Below are 20,837 nucleotides of genomic sequence, written 5' to 3'. Positions count from 1 at the left end.
AGGCATTAAAGAGTGTTTAAAATGCGGATTTAATGTTAGTGTGACGTCTGTTTTGCGCCATAGTGCAGCCGGATGACAAGGAACACTAACAACCACCTCCAGCCGTCGCCTTCAAGCACGTTTTAATGAGGAATCGCTTGTTTTTTCCTCTTAAAAAAGAGACGAAGAAGGCAACAATTGACAAGACATTCGTGCTGGTCGTCGTGCACATGAGAGCTAGCTTGTGTTGCAGCAAAGTGCCGCTACTTACCAGGATGACAGTCGCTGTGTTTGTGCAAGGTTAAAAGACACATTACGGATAAAATCCACCAGCAATTCGGTTCCCGTCTCCTCTGCATGTTAGACTACTCATGGAGAGCAATAAGGAGGTGACAAAGTTTCTTGCTTATTATTCAGTCTTTGAGCTTTAAGAAGCGGGAGAAAATCCCAAGCGCGCCAGCCAAAAAAAAAAAAATGGAAGTTGACGTCGCGGCAACGAAAGCCTCTAAAAAACGAGGACGTCTCTTATAAAATAGTCCGATTTAGTCCAAGCTGGAGCTCCTGATGCTTCGAGGAACAAAACGCCACGGCGGTGTGGACACACTTCCAAGCTGGACTCCACGACGGGCTTCCGAGGAGACACATTCCCGGAGAGGGGAAGGGGTCAGTCGGCGATCAATGGCTGTCTTTGACTGCACACTCAAAAAAAAAAAATTAAAAAATCAAGAAAAAGTCCTCCGATACTATTGATTGTGCAGTGGAGATCACTCGGTGCTAACACACAATGCGAAGTCGAGTCCCATTCTTCCATCCAGGAAGTCGACTAGCGGTCATGCATGCATGCATGGACATCTACCAGCCTGCTGCTGCTGCTGGTCCCATCCCGGCCGACAGGCTGCCTGTGCTGGGCGGGGGAAGGCGGCAGGAGGCGGTGCTCGGATTTGTTGGATGAAAAAAAAAAAAAAAAAAAAAGACTTTGTGCTTTGTGTCTTTGCCAGGATGTGAATTTAAAAACACTTTACAATGTATCGATTGTCATATCAGATGGCGGTTATGATGTGTCTTGTTAACGTTGTAGTAGAATCCAACAAAATAATACTATAAAAATGTAAAAACTACACTAGCAAGATATTTGACTCCTAAATGTTACTGTTCTCTAGCCGAGCCATTTTAATTCAATTTTCTAAATGACGTAATGACCACTTGTTGCCAGGCAGAGTTCACGGGGCTCAAGCGTGACTGACCTATAAGCCACGCCCACTTGACTTTAAATGTCCAAAAATACAACAAAATACAAAATATTTGTATTTAACAACAAATGATTTGCGATCCATAACATTTTTAAGCAAATATTTTAAGACAATACCGTGTATAGCATATACAGTAGTATACTGTATAGTATAATGCAGTAGTATATAGTAGCTCCTCATCCCATTTCATGGTCATGTGACATATTTGCCAATTGTTGCCGGGCAGATGTCACAGGGCTCAATTGGAAAAAAAAAATGACATGCAAACTATGTCCACTTGTTTGAATCGCAAACAAGAAGTCAAAACCAGGAAGGTATGCTGAGTTCAAGAACACCGGAAAAAAATTGTGCATTGGAAGTCTGAACACAGAATTTATGTACATACATAGAAAATAGAAATAATGGCTTTGGGAATGCTTGATGTTTCCAAGACGCTAGTGAAGATGAGGGGTTCCCCATGCAACATCTCCATGTAACCATCTACCGTTTGACACCCCTGCACAACCTGAAGCTCCATTGTTCCACTGGAGGATCATAATAGTGCCCCCTCCACTCCTGGATCTCCTTCTCATGCCAGCAACGTTGGAAGCCAACTTTCCACCTTTCAATGTCCCACGTTTTTTGTCTGGAGGGATAACCGCTGAGAGTCTCTGGCTCATTTTTTGGGGGGGGTCTATCACTTGATTTTTTTGTTCTATGAGTCTTTCAGAAGTTTGAAAATTTGGTCTGCTAATCAATCCCAATAGATAAAATTAGACAAAATACCGTATTTTCTGGACTATAAGTCGCACTTTTTTTTCATAGGTTGGCTGTTCCTGCGACTTATACTCCAGAGCGACTTATAGATGAAAAAACTGTTTATGTTACATAAACACTGGACACCTTTTCTGTTTATGTTTATTTTTTATGTAGCTGAATAACCATTGTGTTAGCATATCTTACAACTATTCAGCCTTTTCTCTCATTTTTTATTGTTAGAATTTGCCTTCCAAGATGACATAATGTCTGTTTTGGTCAAGTAGTTTGGAAAATAAATTAACTGCAAAAAATGCAACTTATACTCAAGTGCGACTTATGTATGTTTTTTTTAATCTAATTATGCATTTTTGGCCTTGAGCAACTTGTACTCTGGAGCGACTTATAGTCCAGAAAATACAGTAATTCAAGGAAAAATATAAGCATAAAATATAGTGTGTGTGTGTGTTAAATATATGTTCCCCCCCCCCCCCCCCCCGAATGCGGCCCACGAGTCAAAATATTTGCCCACCCCTGACTCAGAACGTCCTTAAAATCCAAAAGTACAAAAAGTAAAGTCCAGTTTTTCAATTGGTCTTCAAATTTTGATCAGACATATGGGGGCTCTTAAAAACTGTAAATTAAAAAATGCATATTGGCCCTATTATTAAAATGACCCCCCTGTGGTCACACACTAATTCCCCCCCTCCCGTCTCCTGCTGGCAGAACTGTGAATGGAATACTTTAGCAGCAATCATCACCTCCGCCATTATCAAGTGCGAGTGTGTGCTGATTGGAGAATTGCGCGAGCGGCGTCGTGCGTCCCTCAGGTAAACGTGTAGTCTGCAGTGTTCTTTTGCAAAGCCATCCAGCTGGACATTTAATTTGAGGAATTTGATTAAATTTCTCATTTAATTATCCAGTTCTCCGCAGGGCTATTGAGGCTCGTCACAAGGGCCCTTTGCTTTTTAATGCAGGCCATCTGCTTCCTCTCCAGAACGGGTTACCTTTTCCAAAGTGCCCGGCGCCACCTGGGCATCCTCTCAGGATCCTCCAGCCTCACAGCGCCGCAGAGCGAGCCTGCACAACGCCGTGCTTGACAATACTCCAGACCTGTATCCGACTGATCGAGTGCAATTAACCTGAACCGCACTTTCTGAGCGCTTTTCAGTTTGGATTTCAGGGAGCCCCACGGCGTGGACGAGTGATTCCTAACTTCTAAGTGGTCCTTTGCTTCTCCAGCCAAACTCTGCAACATGTTTAGTGGATGGAAGAGCTGCCCGCCATCGACCTTCACGTGCAGCCATTATGTTTTACACGCACAATATCACAAAACATAGGCTCACACAACACCAGCTCCTGTTTTTATTCCATTTGTGTGCTTGAAATTAATTTGAGGTGACAAATATGTAACATTTGCTTAATTGTGCATATTTATGACTACACAAAACACAAAACAGCATGAGTTGTTCATATATTTTTGAAAAACTGATGATGACAAATTTGAATTGCAAAGTGGCGAGGGACAATGTATTTTTTAAAGCCTACTTTTATGTCTATATTGAATGAATTAATCATGATTAATTGGAAAACTGATTAATCTGATTAAATTTTTTTTAAATAATTTGATAGCCCTCTATAAAATTAAGTAAAAATAGGCATATTTCAGACATAACTTCAAATGTTCATTAATGATGATTAATTTAGAGAAAAACTGTGATTAATCTGATTGAAAAATTTTAATCATTAGACAGCCCCCAATAAAATATACCTGCAGTAAAAATAGGCATATTTTAGACATAACTACAAATGGTCATTAATGACGATTAATTTATATAAAAACTGTGATTAATCTGATTGAAAATTTGTAATAATTTGACAGCCCCCAATAAGATATGCCTTTATTCGTCCCTCAGTGGGGAAATTTGTAAGATATACATGCAGTAAAAATAGGCATATTTCAAACATAACTACAAGTGGTGTTTAATCATGATTAATTTGAAAACTGCAATTAATCTGTTGTAAACAATTTAATCACTTGACAGCCCTCAATTAAATACAGTAAAAATAAGCATACTAAATAAGCATAAGACATAACTACAAATGGTCATTAATCATGATTAATTATTATTTTAAAAATATGATTAATCTGGCGACTGGCTGGCGACCAGTCCAGGGTGTACCCCGGCTCACGGCTGAAGTCAGCCGGGATAGGCTCCAGCATACCCCCGCGACAATATTGTGAGGACAAGGGGCATAGAAAATGGATGGCTGCGTATCGCAAACCATGCATTTTTTGGACAGTTTTATCAGATTTATCCAAATGAGTGTGCACATGCGGCGCAGTGTGACTCAAGCGACGGCATACGACATAATAACACTTAGCTACAGCATGTTCCTAATAACAAATCATGCGGTATGCTGTTGGTCAGAAGCTGTTTCTTTCCTTCTCCATCATTTTCCCTCAAATACAAAATGACCTTCACTCATCTGTGCAAATAATCAGATTGCAGAACAATGGAAGGACATTTTCTGGCAAAGTCTAATCTGTTTTTTCTTGAATGTTATCATTGGTTTCGCTATTTTAACAGGAGCTCTTAGAAATGACTTGGACGAGGCTACAGTGCATTTTCCTCCCTTTGCCACATGAATAAATGTATCAATTCTGTTTGCATTTTAATATATGAATTCATTGATTATTTATATTTTTATTACATTCAAATTATTTAAAAAAAAAACCACATTATATTAATACATTTTTACTGATTAATTCATCACATTTGGTGCAGGATAATTAGCCGAGGGAATTGTGACGTCATACTGACATATCTGATATCATAAATATAGAAATAGCTCTGGTAATTGGTCATTAAAAAAAATTTAAAAAACTCCAATGAGGTGAGATCATTTGTGCTGTGCAGGCGAGAATATCAAACGCTTCTTTTTCTCCTGCCTGTGATGTTTCACAGTCACTGTCACTTTCCCATCACTAGTGATCAGATACCAATACTTCATTTAATATGTCTTGTTAATTTTTTTTTTAAGTAGTATATTGTGATGGACACTATGTAATGGTAATTGTTTTATTTATTTAATTATTTTTTTATATAGCCGGGCTAAAATACTAAACAGAAAAAAACTGAGCAAAATCATATAAAATATGTGCAAAAAGTAAACAATAATTTTTAATTTTTTAAAAACAAAATAAGGAAAAAATAAGAAAAACCCTTAAAATACATGATTAATTATTAAGAACTACTGAAAGAATGAAAAATGTATTCAAATTCAGACATGGCTCCGTTTACCATTGCCCATTACCTCAAAGTATCAAAACAATATTTTCATTCAAGAATTGATTTTAGAGCACAAACAGCTGGTATCGAGAGTATCGATATTTCAGTATCGATCCGCACATATTGTAAACAAACATTCACTGTTTCCCTTATCAGTCACTTAAAACTCCAAAAAGTGAAAAAAGTTTGCCCGAGACCTCCATGGAGTCACACCGGCTGATTGGAACATGTGCCCGAATACAGTGCACCTTGCTGGGCCACAGGAGGTGGCTCCCCCTGCTCTATGCTCTGGTTCTCCTGATAGTGATGTGCTAGTAGTAATGCCATATTTGTTTAGGACAAATCAACAGGTACACTTATTCCAGTTTTTCCTGCCTCCGAGTACGCAAAAATGATACCTTTCCTCGAATAACTGCTTGGTAAAAGTTTAAAAAATGTGTAACTATTGGGCATATTTAAAAATAATAATAATAAATTGAATACTACATCTATTGTCCATCTGCAGGAGTACACAAGAAGCATAAAGTCAGCAGCACAGGGTCAAGAAAGCACCAGTTCATGAATCATTGCACAAAATATGCATTTTTCAAAACAAAGACTTTGGTCTTGCTGCTGATGGAGTGGATCAGGAGGCCACCGGTCTCGGGTTTATATTCTCTGACCGCTGTCTGCTTCTTAGTAGCTTCATGAGGCCATGATCATTTGTGCTGTGACATTTGACATTCTAATCTTTTTCACCCTTTGGGACTTGAAAACCCTTTAGGCGTCCGTCCTTACACTTTCTCTGACAGTTCAGTTGTGTTTCCCGTTTTAAAAAAAAGTAAAAAAAAAAAAAAAAGAAGATGATGCATATATGATTCATGCGAGTCCAGTCATGACACCGACATTGTCCCATAGGCATCTCCTTCCTCTTTGCCCTTAAGTGGTTGGAGAATCACACTTGTATTATTTTTTCAAACACATTTCACATGTTGACAGTCGGTGCATAATGTATGACCGCGTGCATCAATTATGTAATGCAATTCAGGCTATGAATATATATAATTTATTTGATTCTCAATCTCCTACATTATTGAATCCAAAGCTATTTTTACCATTATTACTCTTCCCAAATAGTTTTATCTTTTGTTGCTTTGTCCTCTATACTGCTCCTGCTCATTATTGGGAGATGATGCTCCTGCGGTGTGTTTTAAAGTATTTGGACTGGGGGGGGCGTCGAATTTTGCCTTTATGCACCACCAGATGTGACTGAAGTATCTAACTACCAAATGTAACTCTCACATTTAATTGTCCAGCATTGTAGTGGTAGAGTCATGATCTGGGGCTGCACGAGTGCTGCTGACACAAAGGAGTTGCGGTTCAGTGAAGGAAAGATAAACCGGAAATGGACCACATGGCGGTTTTCAAACATGATTAGGAGCCTTGAGAGGGAGGGAGGACGGGGGAGGAGCACCAAATTGTCCAACATCCACCAGCTCCACCAGTGATGTCATCATGGAGGAGTCGAACAGTACTCCTGATAAAAACGTTATGACCAGCTGAAAAACTGCAACATGTTGGATCTTAAGGAGGTTCTAAGTCAAGCTTCAAAATGCAAAAATAAGAAATGGGAGTGAGATTAATTAAAAAAAAACATTCTGAGGAAGCAATTTATTGCAAACGAGCATTAAAGTGAAATAGGCAGTTGATCAAAAGTTTAAGACCATGCTAAAACCCCTCTACAAAAAAAAAAAAAAAAGAAATCAAATATTCAGAAAAGGACTCAGTAATGAGTAGCTGCACCATTCTTGTTGATCACCTCAAAAAATGTGTTTGGGCACGTTTGATGCCAGAGGAGGCGAATGGGAATTTTGCTCCAGGTGCTGAAGATGGCTTCAAAGTCTGGAACTGACCTCCATCTTTTTAAATCCACCCCCAAATGTTCTCCATTGGCTTTACATGAGGGGAGCATGCAGGGTGGTCCAAAAGAGTCACAGACCAATGCCGTTTGACGCCCCTGCACGACCTGAAGCTCAACTGTTCCATTGAAAAATCATAACGGCACCCACCTTTACTGTGCCATGTGGAAAAAATCTCAGGTGGGATCTGATCTCGGTCTTGATGCAGTGGGAGGGTGACATCCTTTGTTATGCCAAAGATTGACCTGTTGTTTGATTCTGTGAGGGTGGGTGTGTTTTATGATTTTAGCAGCTGTGTTTGTGATGCGTGGAGGTGGAAGAGTGGCCCCGGTAGGTAACAGAAGGCAACCATCTCCAGAGTTATTCCCAGATACTTGACAGCTCATTTTTCAACCGGTCTCAACATTTGGATCAGGAGTGTCTTCGAGTGAAATTTGTACCTTTTTCATTTTGCCATGTCAGGATTCAAACATCCGTCAGTGAACCGCAGCTCCTTGCTCCTACTTGTGGTTGACCTTCGATTAACCGTATTGAAAAGACTGCTGGGAAAAAAAAGCTTGTGAAAACAACAAGACCAGTCCTAAGATTTTAGCACAAAGTGCTCGTTTGCATAAAATGCTCGACACAGCGGTGTCCAAAGTGTGGCCCGTGGCCCACAGCACAGTCTAAAAATAGAACTAAGCAAGAAAACTGACAAAAATACAGCAGCAAAAACGTAAAAACAATAATTTTAGAAGTATAAAGTTAAAAAGTTATAATCTAACAGCAAAAAGTCACAATCTTACAACAATAATTTCATAATTATATAGAAAATGTCATCATTTTGGTGGCATAAAGTTGAAATATTAAATAAAAAACACATACTCTGAAAAAAACACAGATATTATTCATTCATTTTCTAGCGCTTATCCTCATGAGGGTCGCGGAGGGGTGCTGGAGCCTATCCCAGCTGTCTTCGGGCGAGAGGCGGGGTACACCCTGGACTGGTGGCCAGCCAATCACAGGGCACATATAGACAAACAACCATTCACACTCACATTCATACCTATGGACAATTTGGAGTCGCCAATTAACCTAGCATGTTTTTGGAATGTGGGAGGAAACCAGACGCATGCACGGGGGGGAGAACATGGCCGAGTGTGGAATCGAATCCGGGTCTCCAAGCTGTGAGGCCTGCGCGCTAACCACCATTGAGAAGATTTATTCATTCATTCATTTTCTACCGCTTTTTCTCATGAGTGTCGCGGGGGTTGCTGGAGCCTATCCCAGCTGTCTTCGGGCGAGAGGCGGGGTACACCCTGGACTGGTGGCCAGCCAATCACAGGGCACATATAGACAAACAACCATTCACACTCACATTCATACCTATGGACAATTTGGAGTCGCTAATTAACCTAGCATGTTTTTGGAATGTGGGAGGAAACCGGAGTACCCGGAGAAAACCCACGCATGCACGGGGAGAACATGCAAACTCCACACAGAGATCCCCGAGGGTGGGATTGAACCCTGGTCTCCTTGCTGTGAGGTCTGCGCACTAACCCCTAGACCACCGTGCCGCCCCATTGAGAAGATAATAATAAAAGAAAATGCTAGGAATCAGATATAGCTATAACGGCACAGCAGCTGTAATGTGTCGCCACCCTGCTATCATTTAATTTAATTTCTGTGTGAAATGATGCACAACACTATTATGGAGTGTCTTGATGTTGTGTAGAAAAGCCCAACAAATCCATGTGTGTGTGTGTGTGTGTGTGTTTGTGTGTGAGATACAGTCACATGGGATCAGCACATGCATAAATAATGCAGAAAGAAAAGCATGAAATGGTCAATAAGCCGATGGGCAGAGGTTGCAATGAAGAACTGTGTTGTCAGGCTACGAGCACTCGAGTACTAAATATTCTTATCATTTCTCTGATGGACGTCGACCCGTGCTCGTTTCTCATTTTGTTTCTTAAAAAGTTTGCAGCTGGGCCGATATATACGTACGCCTAAGAGCAGCGGATAGGAGGCGGTCATGCAAATCAACACAAACAAGTGAAAGCGATAGCATTTGCGGAGTCGAAGCTATAAGTCCCGTCTTTTATTGCGTTTCTTTTGTGTCGTCTGCATCCCTCACGGTGAACCGGTGTCTTCTTTACAGTTTGCAGCTACTGTCGTGCAAATGATGTCGTTCATCAAAATAATGACGTGCTCTCACACACGGCGCCGTGGCGTGTTGTCGCACGCAGCTGAGCTAATGTATAATGGCGGGAGATAATGTTGTGCGACGCGAGCGTCATGAGAGAAACATGTTAAGTTTACACGCCGCCGGTGGGAAATCGATGAACGGGATGTGAGAAACGATAAAAAGAGAGAGTTATGAGTGGAAGTGTTGACATTGTGGTATGGTGGCCTCTCTCCGAGACTGTTGAGAATGTCCGCGGAATTCATGTTGTCATAAATCTCCGGCCCCGGGGTTTAGAGCATCGGTGAAAGTCAAAGATACATTTATCACACAGCCAACAGCGTTCATCGATTCTACTTTCTGAAAGGCCGGAAATCAAAAGTGTCAATAATTCTTTTGATGCCGCCATGTTCACGTGGCGTTGCTCCATCATCAGAACCTCCGCCGAGGTGGCCTGCATATCAACGCAAAGAATCCCTGCCAAAGAGCACCTTGCCGAGGTATTGTTTTTTTTTTACTAATTTGCATTTCTTTGTGGATTATTTCAAGTCAGTCAGTTCATGCAGTTAGGACGATGACGTTGATTGATGAACATGCCCAATCTCGGCGCCCCGACACGGGAAAACACACTGCAGGGCTTTGAGTCTGTGGCTTGTTCAACCCTTTCAGTGTATTTCTGTTGTACAATATGGCAGCCGTTATTCACAGAATGCTGGAACTTGAAGGATAGCATTAACACGTTGCATGCTAGCGCATATACGTAAGCTCTGACTTGGTGGATTAGTTCATGTCATTCTGTTGATTTCGACTTCTATCCAACTGAAAGAAGAATTGTGGCACCTGTCATTAATAACCAGCGAGAGGAAGGATTGCATAAATTACACCAGCTGCCTATGTTGGACACTGTGTGTGTGTGTTTGGATTATTTCAAGTCTGTCATGTTTATTGCTATTGTGCAAAGTGGCAGTTTTCATTAATAACTGGCGGGAGGAGAGATCACAATGTTTATACAACACGTATGGACTGGGCGCCCGTGTGTGCTTGTGCATTAGCACAACGTCAGCTTTGACTTGGTGGATTATTTCAAATCATTGATTGAAATTATTTGGTGATTTTTGATTGGTTCATTGATTGGTGATTTCTACTGAGCAAGTTGATTTTTTTTTTATTAATACCTGGCAGGAGGAGAGGTGGAATTGCATTAATTGTATGACTTGTAGGCTTGACTTGGTGGATTATTTCAAATCATTGATTGAAATTATTTGGTGATTTTTGATTGGTTCATTGATTGGTGATTTCTACTGAGCAAGTTGATTTTTTTTTTTCATTAATACCTGGCGGGAGGAGAGGAGGAATTGCATTAATTGTAGGACTTGTAGGCTTTGACTTGGTGGATTATTTTCCATCATTGATTGAAATGATTTGATGATTTTTGATTGGTTCATTGATTGGTGATTTCTAATGCGCAAGTTGATTTTTTTTTCATTAATAATTGGCAGGAGGAGGAGGAATTGCATTAATTATAGGACTCGTAGGCTTTGACTTGGTGGATTATTTTCAATCATTGATTGAAATAATTTGGTGATTTTTGATTGGTTCATTGGTTGGTGATTTTTAATGCGTAAATTGATTTATTTTCATTAATAATTGGCGGGAGGAGGAATTGCATTAATTATAGGACTTGTAGGCTTTGACTCGGTGGATTATTTCAAGGCGTTGTCTTGTTTTCTATTGAGTAAAGGTCTAACTTGGAGGGAAAATTACATTAATTATTGGACACCCGTATGTTGCTCAATGTGGGTTTTGACTTATTTTGACTTTGTGGATTATTTCAAGTCATTCTGGTGATTTCAAAATAGAAATTTTTCATTAGGAACCGGCGGGAAGATAAATTGCATTAATTGTAGGATACCCCGATGTGTGGGCTCATGCATGTGCTAGCGTGACGTAGGCTTTGTTTTGGTGGATTATTTTCTATGATGCAAGGTGGTTCATAATAATAAGTGGCGGGAGGAACAATCGTATTGATGATACATATCTCTTAGTCGGTCTCCTGTGTGTGACCCGGCAGAAGTGCACTACCTTTCCATATAGTAGCTACCAAGAAAGTCAGGTGTCATCATTTTAGACGTGATGTTCTAAAGCACATTAGACCAGAGTGACTGTCGGAAAGCTAACAGCGGTTGGGACTTTTAGTGACATTTAAGTTCTTGCTTTGTAGTTGAAGATGTGAAGCTGGAATAAAAAAAAAATCATCTGGGAAGTGAATATGATTTATAACATGAATATAGGTTGTGGAAGATGAAATAAAGTTGAAAGAGAAGTGTGTCTAAATAGCGTCATGAGTGGATTATCTGCAGCTGAAAGGCGGCGCTGGGGGGCGTGGGGGGGGGTGGTGGTGGTGGCTGTTCCTTTCTGCTGGGAATGTTTAATTTATTCCCTTCCTGAGAGGTGGTCTGACGACTCCTCGGGTTGGTTCTTTTGACAGTCGCCCCCAAAACGTCTGCTCAGAGACATCTTCATTTTCCACATCTGTGCTCACAAGGAGCCAGTCAAGGGTCACAACAGGTGGCGTCTGATAAAAGACGGGCACGTCGAGGCCAGATCGGGAGACGGTGCCAACATCACTTTACAGCCAGGTGGCTGCTTTCGATGCCCCTTTTGGGGGGTGGGGGGGCGGTGATGTAACTCACCATCAGACAAACTCACAATGACAGCATCTGGGACAAAAGAGAAGCTTGTTCACTGTTTGTGAAGTAACAGGTCACCGATGTTGGAGCTAAAGAACCCCCCCCCCCCCCGCCCAGTTCTTTAATTCAGAATTCCTTGCACCTCCGCGCCAGCTCCGTCAGGAACCGCAAGAGGCCCTCAGATCTGTTTCTCGGCACTACACTCGCATCTTTTACACTTGACTTCCTTTTCCCAGATGCTGTCAAAAATTGCAGCGAGCTCAGAGGGTTGAAATTGAATTTGACCCGATGATGCAGAAATGACTCTCCCATGTCATGGATGCGTATCCTCCTTAAAAAGGTAGCACCGCAGTCGGCTTCGTGGAGGATTGAGCTCGGCTCCTCGCCACAAAAGCGCCTGAAGCCATAAAAGGCAGGAGTCAGAGTTGAGACTTCCTGGATGCCTTGAATGCTTCTCACAGAATAGAAGAACATTTCCCTGAAGATCCAAAGGAACACGAACGCGCCTCAATGTTAGTTGATTTTATTACTCCTGATTTGGTTTCTATTTATTATTCTTAACTTTTCTTTGAATGTTTTCATTTTTAATTCATTTTCTAATAGAACCCCCAAAATATGTATTTGTCTGTATAACTATGATTGAAGTTGTTTATGAATTTCTAAATACAGGTTTTTGTGTAGGGATTGTAGGGTCCAGTCAGTCATGCATCTAAGCGTTAAATGATCAAATGTACTTGGTTAACAGAGGAACGAACAAGTACTAGTAACAACTATGGTGACTCTCATACAGTAAATATGGATTTGTTGATGTTATTGCAATACTTGGTCTTGTTTCTCTTTGAACTTTTGGGTTCTGGCGAAGAGCAAAAGTTGAAATGTTGGTCTCGAGCTGAAAAAGTTTAGGAAGTACTAATTTACAGCGTGTTCTTGTTGGAGCTGCAATGCAGGGAACCACATTGAACTCACCGTGAACCCTGGCAAGGTTATGTTTTGATTGATTGGCCATTTTGTTCTTTGTCTGTGTGCAGCTTCCAGTCTATAATTTTTATATAGCAACCTCCATTTGTTTGTTGCTATTTATGATGGCTAGGTCTAATTCCAAGGATGTGCCCATTACATTGGAGTGGAAATCAAACGGAAACACTTAGATGGGTTTTATGCTTGATTGTTAATTGTATCATTTGTATTATATATACTATACTATATATAGGGCTGCACGGTGGATGTGTGGTTAGCGAGCAGACCTCACAGCTCGGAGACCCGGGTTATATATGTCTGTATAACTATGAGTTGTTTAGGAATTTCTAAATACAGGTTTTAACATTTTAGAGCCCTGTAGACATGAAATAACACCCCTATAGTCACCATTGCACGCTTAATAATCATTGCTGACACCAAATCTCCGCTTCAGCAACTCCGTGTGGACTTTGCATGTTCTCCCCATGTGTGGGGGCATTTTCTGTGGGTTTCCTCCCACATTCCAAAAACATGCTAGGTTAATTAGCGACTCCAAATTGTCCATAGGTATGAATGTGAGTGTGAATGGTTGTTTGTCTATATGTGCCCTGTGATTGGCTGGCCACCAGTCCAGGGTGTACCCTGCCTCTCTAGCCCAAAGACAGCTGGGATAGGCTCCAGCAACTCCCGCCACCCTCGTGAGGATAAGCGGCAGAAAATGAATGAATGACTTTATTCTCATAATATCTGTGTTTTTTTTCATATTATGTGTTTTTTTATTTAATATTTCAACTTTATGCCACCAAAATGATGATATTTTTCTATATAATTATGAAATTATTGTCGCAAAATTGTGACTTTTTGGTGTTAGATTACAACTTTTTAACTTCATACTTCTAAAAATATTGTTTTTACATTTTTGCTGTTGTATTTTTCTCAGTTTTCTTGCTTAGTTCTATTTTTAGAATGTGCTGTGGGCCACGGGCCACACTTTGGACACCGCTGTGTCGAGCATTTTGTGCAAACGAGCACTTTGTGCAAAAGTGTGAATACTATATATAATATTATATATGAATTCCAAACATGTTACATACTTTTTTGTGAAAATACATTTGCAGTCATCCCTTGCAATATTGTGGTGTATTATTAGCGTGTGTATTATTAATCCAACAATATGTAGTATTCTAGTCACTAGGTGGCAGTAATGACACAGAACATTGAGGCTAACATTGTCAAGTCATGAAGTCAGCCATGACATGTCCAACAAGATAGACTGGAAAAATGTTCTCCTCCCATTCCGTGTGGAAGTGGTAATTTGGGCTTGATATGAATTCCAGTTGCACATGTAAAATTGTAGAACCGACGAGTTCCTTGGCTCAACATTGCGGATTACTGTGCTTGTAAGATTTATCATGCCTCGTTTCCTCGGATCTTGAAGACATTCCGGATGGGGATTAAAAAAAAAATAAAAAGCCTCTAAAAAAGAGTGTAGCCGCACTTGCAGTTGACAAATGTTAAGCGGCGGCAAAGGTCTGCGTTCCCTCTCGTTCTCACGTAGGGAACATTTGTAAAAATGTGACAGTGCTTCATTGTCCAGCCCGCAAAGCAGAAAGTGCACCAAGCTGCGGTGTGCAGCCCCAATTCGGAATCCCAAGAAAAAGGGCTGACTGCTTTAGTTTGAGTTGAAAGGCGAAGCTCTCACTTTCCCAACTGACTGACTTTTCCTCCCCTCATTTGTCTCAAAGTACGAAGGCGCTAACGCAGCCCCAAACAGCACAAAATGAGTTTTCTCTGTAGCGTGACGGCGCCGAGCCGCTCCTGCTCTTCCCTCCTGTGTTGCGGCGGCGGAGAGGAGATGCAAGGACATGTTTGGCTCTGTCGTGCTACACCGACTCACGGCCGTCTCCTGAGGTCCGCTGTGGTATATCACCAGACGGGGCCGCAGCCAGCTTGTTTGGATTCGGACAAATTTGTGTCTATAAATACGAGCGTGCATTCGTTACTCCCACCAAAACCCCCGACAATCCTCGCACAATCCTGCCTTTTTGTAGCGGAGTCATTAAAACCAAGCCGGGCTGACTTTTGTCAATAATTCACAAGTTGCTGTATTGGTCCCTCCCGCTACTTGCTGGTGTCTTTTCAGGCTGAGGATGACTTGGAGCCAGAGGCGTCCCCGGCTTTTAAGGAGATGTGAGCCAATGTAGCGTGCGGCTAACAAAGACTCAGCAGTCATTTATTATTATTTTAGTCCATCATTTTTAATGCAGTACAACAACAAACACACATTTGTACAGTAACAGTATGTTTACTATTTTATTATTATTTATAATTTATGTTTACTAAATGTAAACAGTACGGTATGTACAGTAACATAATAACATAACATAATGTTGACAGCACGGTGGTCGAGTGGTTAGCACGCAGGCCTCACACCTAGGAAACCCACGTTCAATTCCACGCTCGGCCATCTCTATGTGGAGTTTTTGGGTTTTCTCCAAGGACTCTGGTTTCCTCCCACATTCCAAAAACATGCTAGGTTAATTAGCGACTCCAAATTGTCCATAGGTATGAATGTGAGTGTGAATGGTTGTTTGTCTATATGTGCCCTGTGATTGGCTGGCCACCAGTCCAGCGTGTACCCCGCCTCTCTAGCCCGAAGACAGCTGGGATAGGCTCCATCACCCCCACGACCCTCGTGAGGAAAAAGCGGTAGAAAATGAATGAATGAATGTTGACAGCACGGTGGTTAGTGGTTAGTACGCAGGCCTCACACCTATGAGACTCAAGTTCAATTCCACGCTCGGTCATCTCTGTGTGGAATTTTTGGGTTTTCTCCAAGGACTATGGTTTCCTCCCACATTCCAAAAACATGCTAGGTTAATTAGTGACTCCAAATTGTCCATAGGTATGAATGTGAGTGTGAATGGTTGTTTGTCTATATGTGCCCTGTGATTGGCTGGCCACCAGTCCAGGGTGTACCCCGCCTCTTTAGCCCGAAGACAGCTGGGATAGGCTCCAGCACCCCCGTGACCCTCGTGAGGATGAGTGGTAGAAATTAATGAATGACTTTTTTCTCATAGTACTTGTGTTTTTCTCATATTATTTATTATTAATTTAGTTATTTTTTTCAAAATGATTATATTTTTTCACATAATAGTGAAATTATTGTCATATTGTCTTTTTTTTTACAACTTTATACTTCTAATATTATTGTTTTCATGTTTTTGCTGTTGTATTTTTGTCAGTTTTCTTCTTCATCTTCTTTATGCCACCAAAATGATGATATTTTTCTACATAATTATGAAATTATTGTCACAAAATTGTGACTTTTTGGTGTTAGATTACAACTTTTTAACTTTATACTTCTTAAAATAGTGTTTTTACATTTTTGCTGTTGTATTTTTGTCAGTTTTCTTGCTTAATTCTATTTTTGTAACATGCTGTGGGCCACGGGCCACACTTTGGACACCCCTGTGTTGAGCATTTTGAGCAAACGAGCATTTTGTTGTTTTCACTAACTTTTTTCCCAGCAGCCGTTTGGATTCGGTTAATAGAAGGTCAACCACAAGTAGCAGGATTAAACTGAAAAGACCAAACTAATCCATCACATTTTGGTGAGGATCTGGATAAACGAGCGGCCTACTGGGACAGTGTATAGCTCAGTGAGGTTGTTCAAGTATTATAAAACCGACATAGTGTATCTACTGATGGCTTTTGTACACTACCTACTCCTACTGTACTGTGAGTCTGTCCTTCATACTCCAGCGTTGTCACTGCATTAATGTGCAAAGTCAAATACAGTGACCTGGTAAAATTCTCACTGAGGTGATGGTGAAAGGGGGGGGGGGTAGTTGAAGGTTACGCCTGTCACCTGGGGCTTTCGGCAGCAAGAAGTGGAGGGCAGGAAGGAACGGGTCAAGAGTGAAGATCGTTGCAGGGAATACTACCAATGTGGTGAAAATACATGGAGGACCCTTCGTGCGTTCCAGGAGGCTTTTAAACACTCCGCCTACACCATGCCCCGCCTCCAAGAGATGGGAGGGGCAAACAAGCGTAGTCACGTCAAGTCAAAGCAAAATTCCCACAAACAAAACCAAAATCGGGTAAATATGTATTTGGGGAAACACGATTATGAAGGAAATTCCGAGAAGTCGCCCTTTTCAGCGTGGAGGGGACCCGAGGAAACATGCTCCACCTGGAAGAATGTCCAGCGATACTCCAAGGAGTGTTGCAAGTGAGGCGTGCTAGCTAGCTAGCTATACTGTAGCCCGGTTATAAGATCCGAAAACCAAAAATCTCCAACAAAAATGCTCCAATGAGGCAAGATTACCAAAAATGTGTGGGTGAACAAATCAAGCGATCCTTTTTTCTTCTGCCTATGATCTCACTTGTAAACAAACGTTAATTTCTGCGCTAGTCGTACCAAAAAGATGGAAAAACTTGTCCAGAGACCTCCGTGGTGTCATATCAGATGCTCGGAGCGTGTGCCCGAATACAGTGCACCGTCCTGGGCCACAGCAGGTGCCTCCTCCCCCTTCTATACTCTGGTTCTCCTGATAGTAGTGAAGTGCTAGTTGTCATGTCATCATATTTTGTTAGGATACATCTATGTGTATCTCCAGTTGCAAATATGATCTTCATTAATCTATATTTTTTCACATAATTATGAAATTATTGTCGTATTGTCTTTTTTTTTACAACTTTATACTTCGGATATTATTGTTTTGATGTGTTTACTGTTGTATTTTTGTTAGTTTTCTTCTTCTTCTTCTTCTTTATGCCACCAAAATGATGATATTTTTCTACATAATTATGAAATTATTGTCGCAAAATTGTGACTTTTTGCTGTTAGATTACAACTTTTTAACTTTATACATCTTAAAATATTGTTTTTACATTTTTGCTGTTGTATTTTTGTAATATGCTGTGGAGGACAGTGCACCTTCCTGGGCCACAGCAGGTGCCTCCTCCCCTTCTATACTCTGGTTCTCCTGATAGTAGTGAAGTGCTAGTAGTCATGTCATCATATTTTGTTCGGACATAAGTACGTGTATCTCCAGTTGCAAATATGATCTTCATTAGTCTGACGTTGAGATAAGCTTTCGGTGCTTTTCAACTATTTTTATGCGTCATGCATCACAACATGTACACTGCAGCAAATCATTTCTACATCATGCACCGTTATTCGCTTGTTATTGTGCGTGTGTGTGTGTTTGTGGCTGTAGTTTATGCCTGCCCCACTACACACACACACACACACACACCAGTCTGCTCATGGAACTGCCTCAAGGTCACATGTTTGAAACCCAGCAACACTTGTTTGACTTTCAGCTTCGTTCCCACTTATCACGTTGGGTTCCGTTAAAAAGAACTCTAATGTGTTTCTTCAGCCGTTGAACAGCATCATCTAAACCCAAACAAACGGACGGAGACCCCCTGAAAAACGGGTCTCAGTCCACTTGCAAGTGAACTTTAGTTGACGTGAGCTTAAGTGTGAACGCTGCACGGTTACAATGTCTCTGCTACCTCCCTTTGTGTGTGTGTGTGTGTGTGTGTGTGTGTGTGTGTGACAACTCCACCGCCACAAACACATCCACATGCTATATCACTAATGACACCCGTGCATCCTTGCATGCAATTAAGGAGATGTTTTTTAATGCAAAGCCTGTGAATATTGATCTTCCTGCTTGCTCAATGTCGCCATTGTGAATGTGAAAAATGGCCAGCCTATGAATGCAGCAGAATGCTGGAGAGAACACAAAGCGGTAGCAGCCAGGCAGGTCCATCCATTTATTATAAAAATTGAAATATGCAGATGGAGAAGGAGAGAGAGAGAAAAAAAAAAGATTGCTAACAGGAAAGGAGTCCCTATCCTGGCATGCGTTGTTATAAAGTAATAGAATGTATTATGTTAAGAGGAATACACCGCTAGCTCAGGTTTAAAGGCTTTCACGTGCGCTATGTCTAAGATCTCTGTGATAGGCGTCCTCTGGAGAATACTACAGGGAATTCTGCTCAAGTGGAAACTTTTAATTCAGTTTACTTTGCGTGAACATGTCTAACCTCCCACAGCAAGCATTCCACAAACATGGCTGCAACCAAAAAAACTTTCAATCTAGGACACCTCCAGTTTGCTCTCATTTGGATTTTTTTATTTTTATTTTCTTACCAGCAGGAAATAACACAACTAGAGTAAAGTCTTTCCTGGGTCATTAAAACTCAATGAACTCAACATTCGAGTGTAAAAGTGTAAAAAGAAGTTAGCTCATAATTAAATAGTTTCTGCTTAAAACATATTAGAGCCCTCTAGACTAGAAATAACACCCCTATAGTCACATGTATACTCCGACTACCCATATAGTCGACATAAGACAAAGCAATCCATTTAAGACATCAATAAGACATCATGCGTGTTGCTGTAAATGGTGGTGGGAGGACAGGAAGTGACATCAGAGTTGTTGTTTTCAGAGTTGAATTTTAAGCTTGCCACACCAGTAGCCCATGTGAGGGATTATTGCGTCTGTTGTCAGATGAATTCAAACTTGGAAAAAACAAAAAACAAAAACGTTGTTCTGGCGATCAAGTCTGGTGCTTGTGTGTCTCAGCCTCTCAACCGACATTGCAGTAACATTACTGACACCTAGTGAGCAGTGTAGAATTAAATGTATCTTCTGAATGCCTTATATTTGTATTTATGATTCATTTATTTATTTATATGCTTAATTTAGGCCAAAAATATGTAAAATATGTTTGGACTAATAATAGGCTTCATTCAATCACAAATCAGCTTTATTTTTGTATTATTTTTTGTTTCAGAACTTGTTTAATGTTACCAGATTTATGGTATGATGTTATAATTTTTTCGATAATGATCCTGATTTTTATCATGCATACTCAATAATAACAACATCACTTCCTGTCTTCCACAAGCACCAGAACACATGCCAAATGGCTAATTTGGTCCTATTATATCTACTATATCCAAGCATATCGGTGACTATAGGGGTGTTATTTCTGGTCTAGAGGTCTCTGATGATGTTAACAGGATGGAAACATTTTTCGTTGCTCTGACCAAAAAAATATCACTTTTATCAATTTTGAATGCGCCTTCGAGGAAATTCGCTTATCACAGTCGGGTCTGGAACCAATTACCCGCGATGAAGGCGGGATTGTTGTTCATGGAGTGAAGTTTGTTTTTCAAGTAACAGCGAGAGTTTTACACTGCATGACTTTTCCAAGTGAATTTCCATGAGAATAGACTCCTCCTGTGTGAGTCCGGCCGATGTTTAACAGCGCTTGACAGTATTTCAATAGAATGAAGATGTCAGGCTTAGAGGACTGAAATGCACCACAAGAACTTTCAAAAGTCGGGATACTAACTTGTTCACGCTTATGTCATCTATTTTGCTTTACGCCAGCGGTGGATTGGCTTTCTCAATCTAACAAACTCAAGTCTCGGCCAATGCGATACCGAGCTACCAAGTGTGCCTTTGTTGTGTATGTACCTGTCATGGATGTACTGTATGTTATTCCTCCACTCCTCCTCTAGCTCCGCCCATCAAAAATCCATTAAAAAAACCCCGATGTTGTCATTTTAAGACATGATTTGTGTGAACTCGTGCACAGGCCAGCGCTGCCAACATGGAGTTAAAATGTGAGGCTGCTGCATAATGTGATTTTTCTGGATATGGGAGACAAAAATCAATTTGACATCAGCATATAAATGGCTTCTCGGTGCTCCCCAGTAATGTACAGTATGATGGGAATAAGCTTTGAAGACATACAGTCCTCTACGACAGGGTTCTGCTAGACACGGTAGATCCCTCATGTTTCATCTTCACGGGGGACGAGAAATAAAACTTATACAGTAC

At 40.9% G+C, this 20,837-nt stretch overlaps 1 protein-coding gene across 1 annotated transcript in view; it reads right to left on the bottom strand.

Annotated features, from left to right (window-relative positions):
• The window catches only part of ca16b (carbonic anhydrase XVI b), a 134,348-nt gene extending 133,471 nt beyond the window's left edge, over positions 1-877 (bottom strand). The window contains exon 1 of the mRNA XM_058090998.2: positions 251-877. Within this exon, the coding sequence (XP_057946981.2) occupies positions 251-338 (88 nt within the window). The 5' untranslated portion in view covers positions 339-877. The remainder of the gene's footprint in view (positions 1-250) is intronic.
• Positions 878-20,837: the final 19,960 nt, after the last annotated feature.

The sequence above is a fragment of the Doryrhamphus excisus genome, linkage group LG11, assembly GCF_037039965.1.
Source record: "Doryrhamphus excisus strain RoL-2023G ecotype Guam linkage group LG11, RoL_Dexc_Guam_v1.1, whole genome shotgun sequence".
Classification (NCBI taxonomy): Eukaryota; Metazoa; Chordata; class Actinopteri; order Syngnathiformes; family Syngnathidae; genus Doryrhamphus; species Doryrhamphus excisus.
This window is presented reverse-complemented; position numbering and strand designations above follow the sequence as displayed.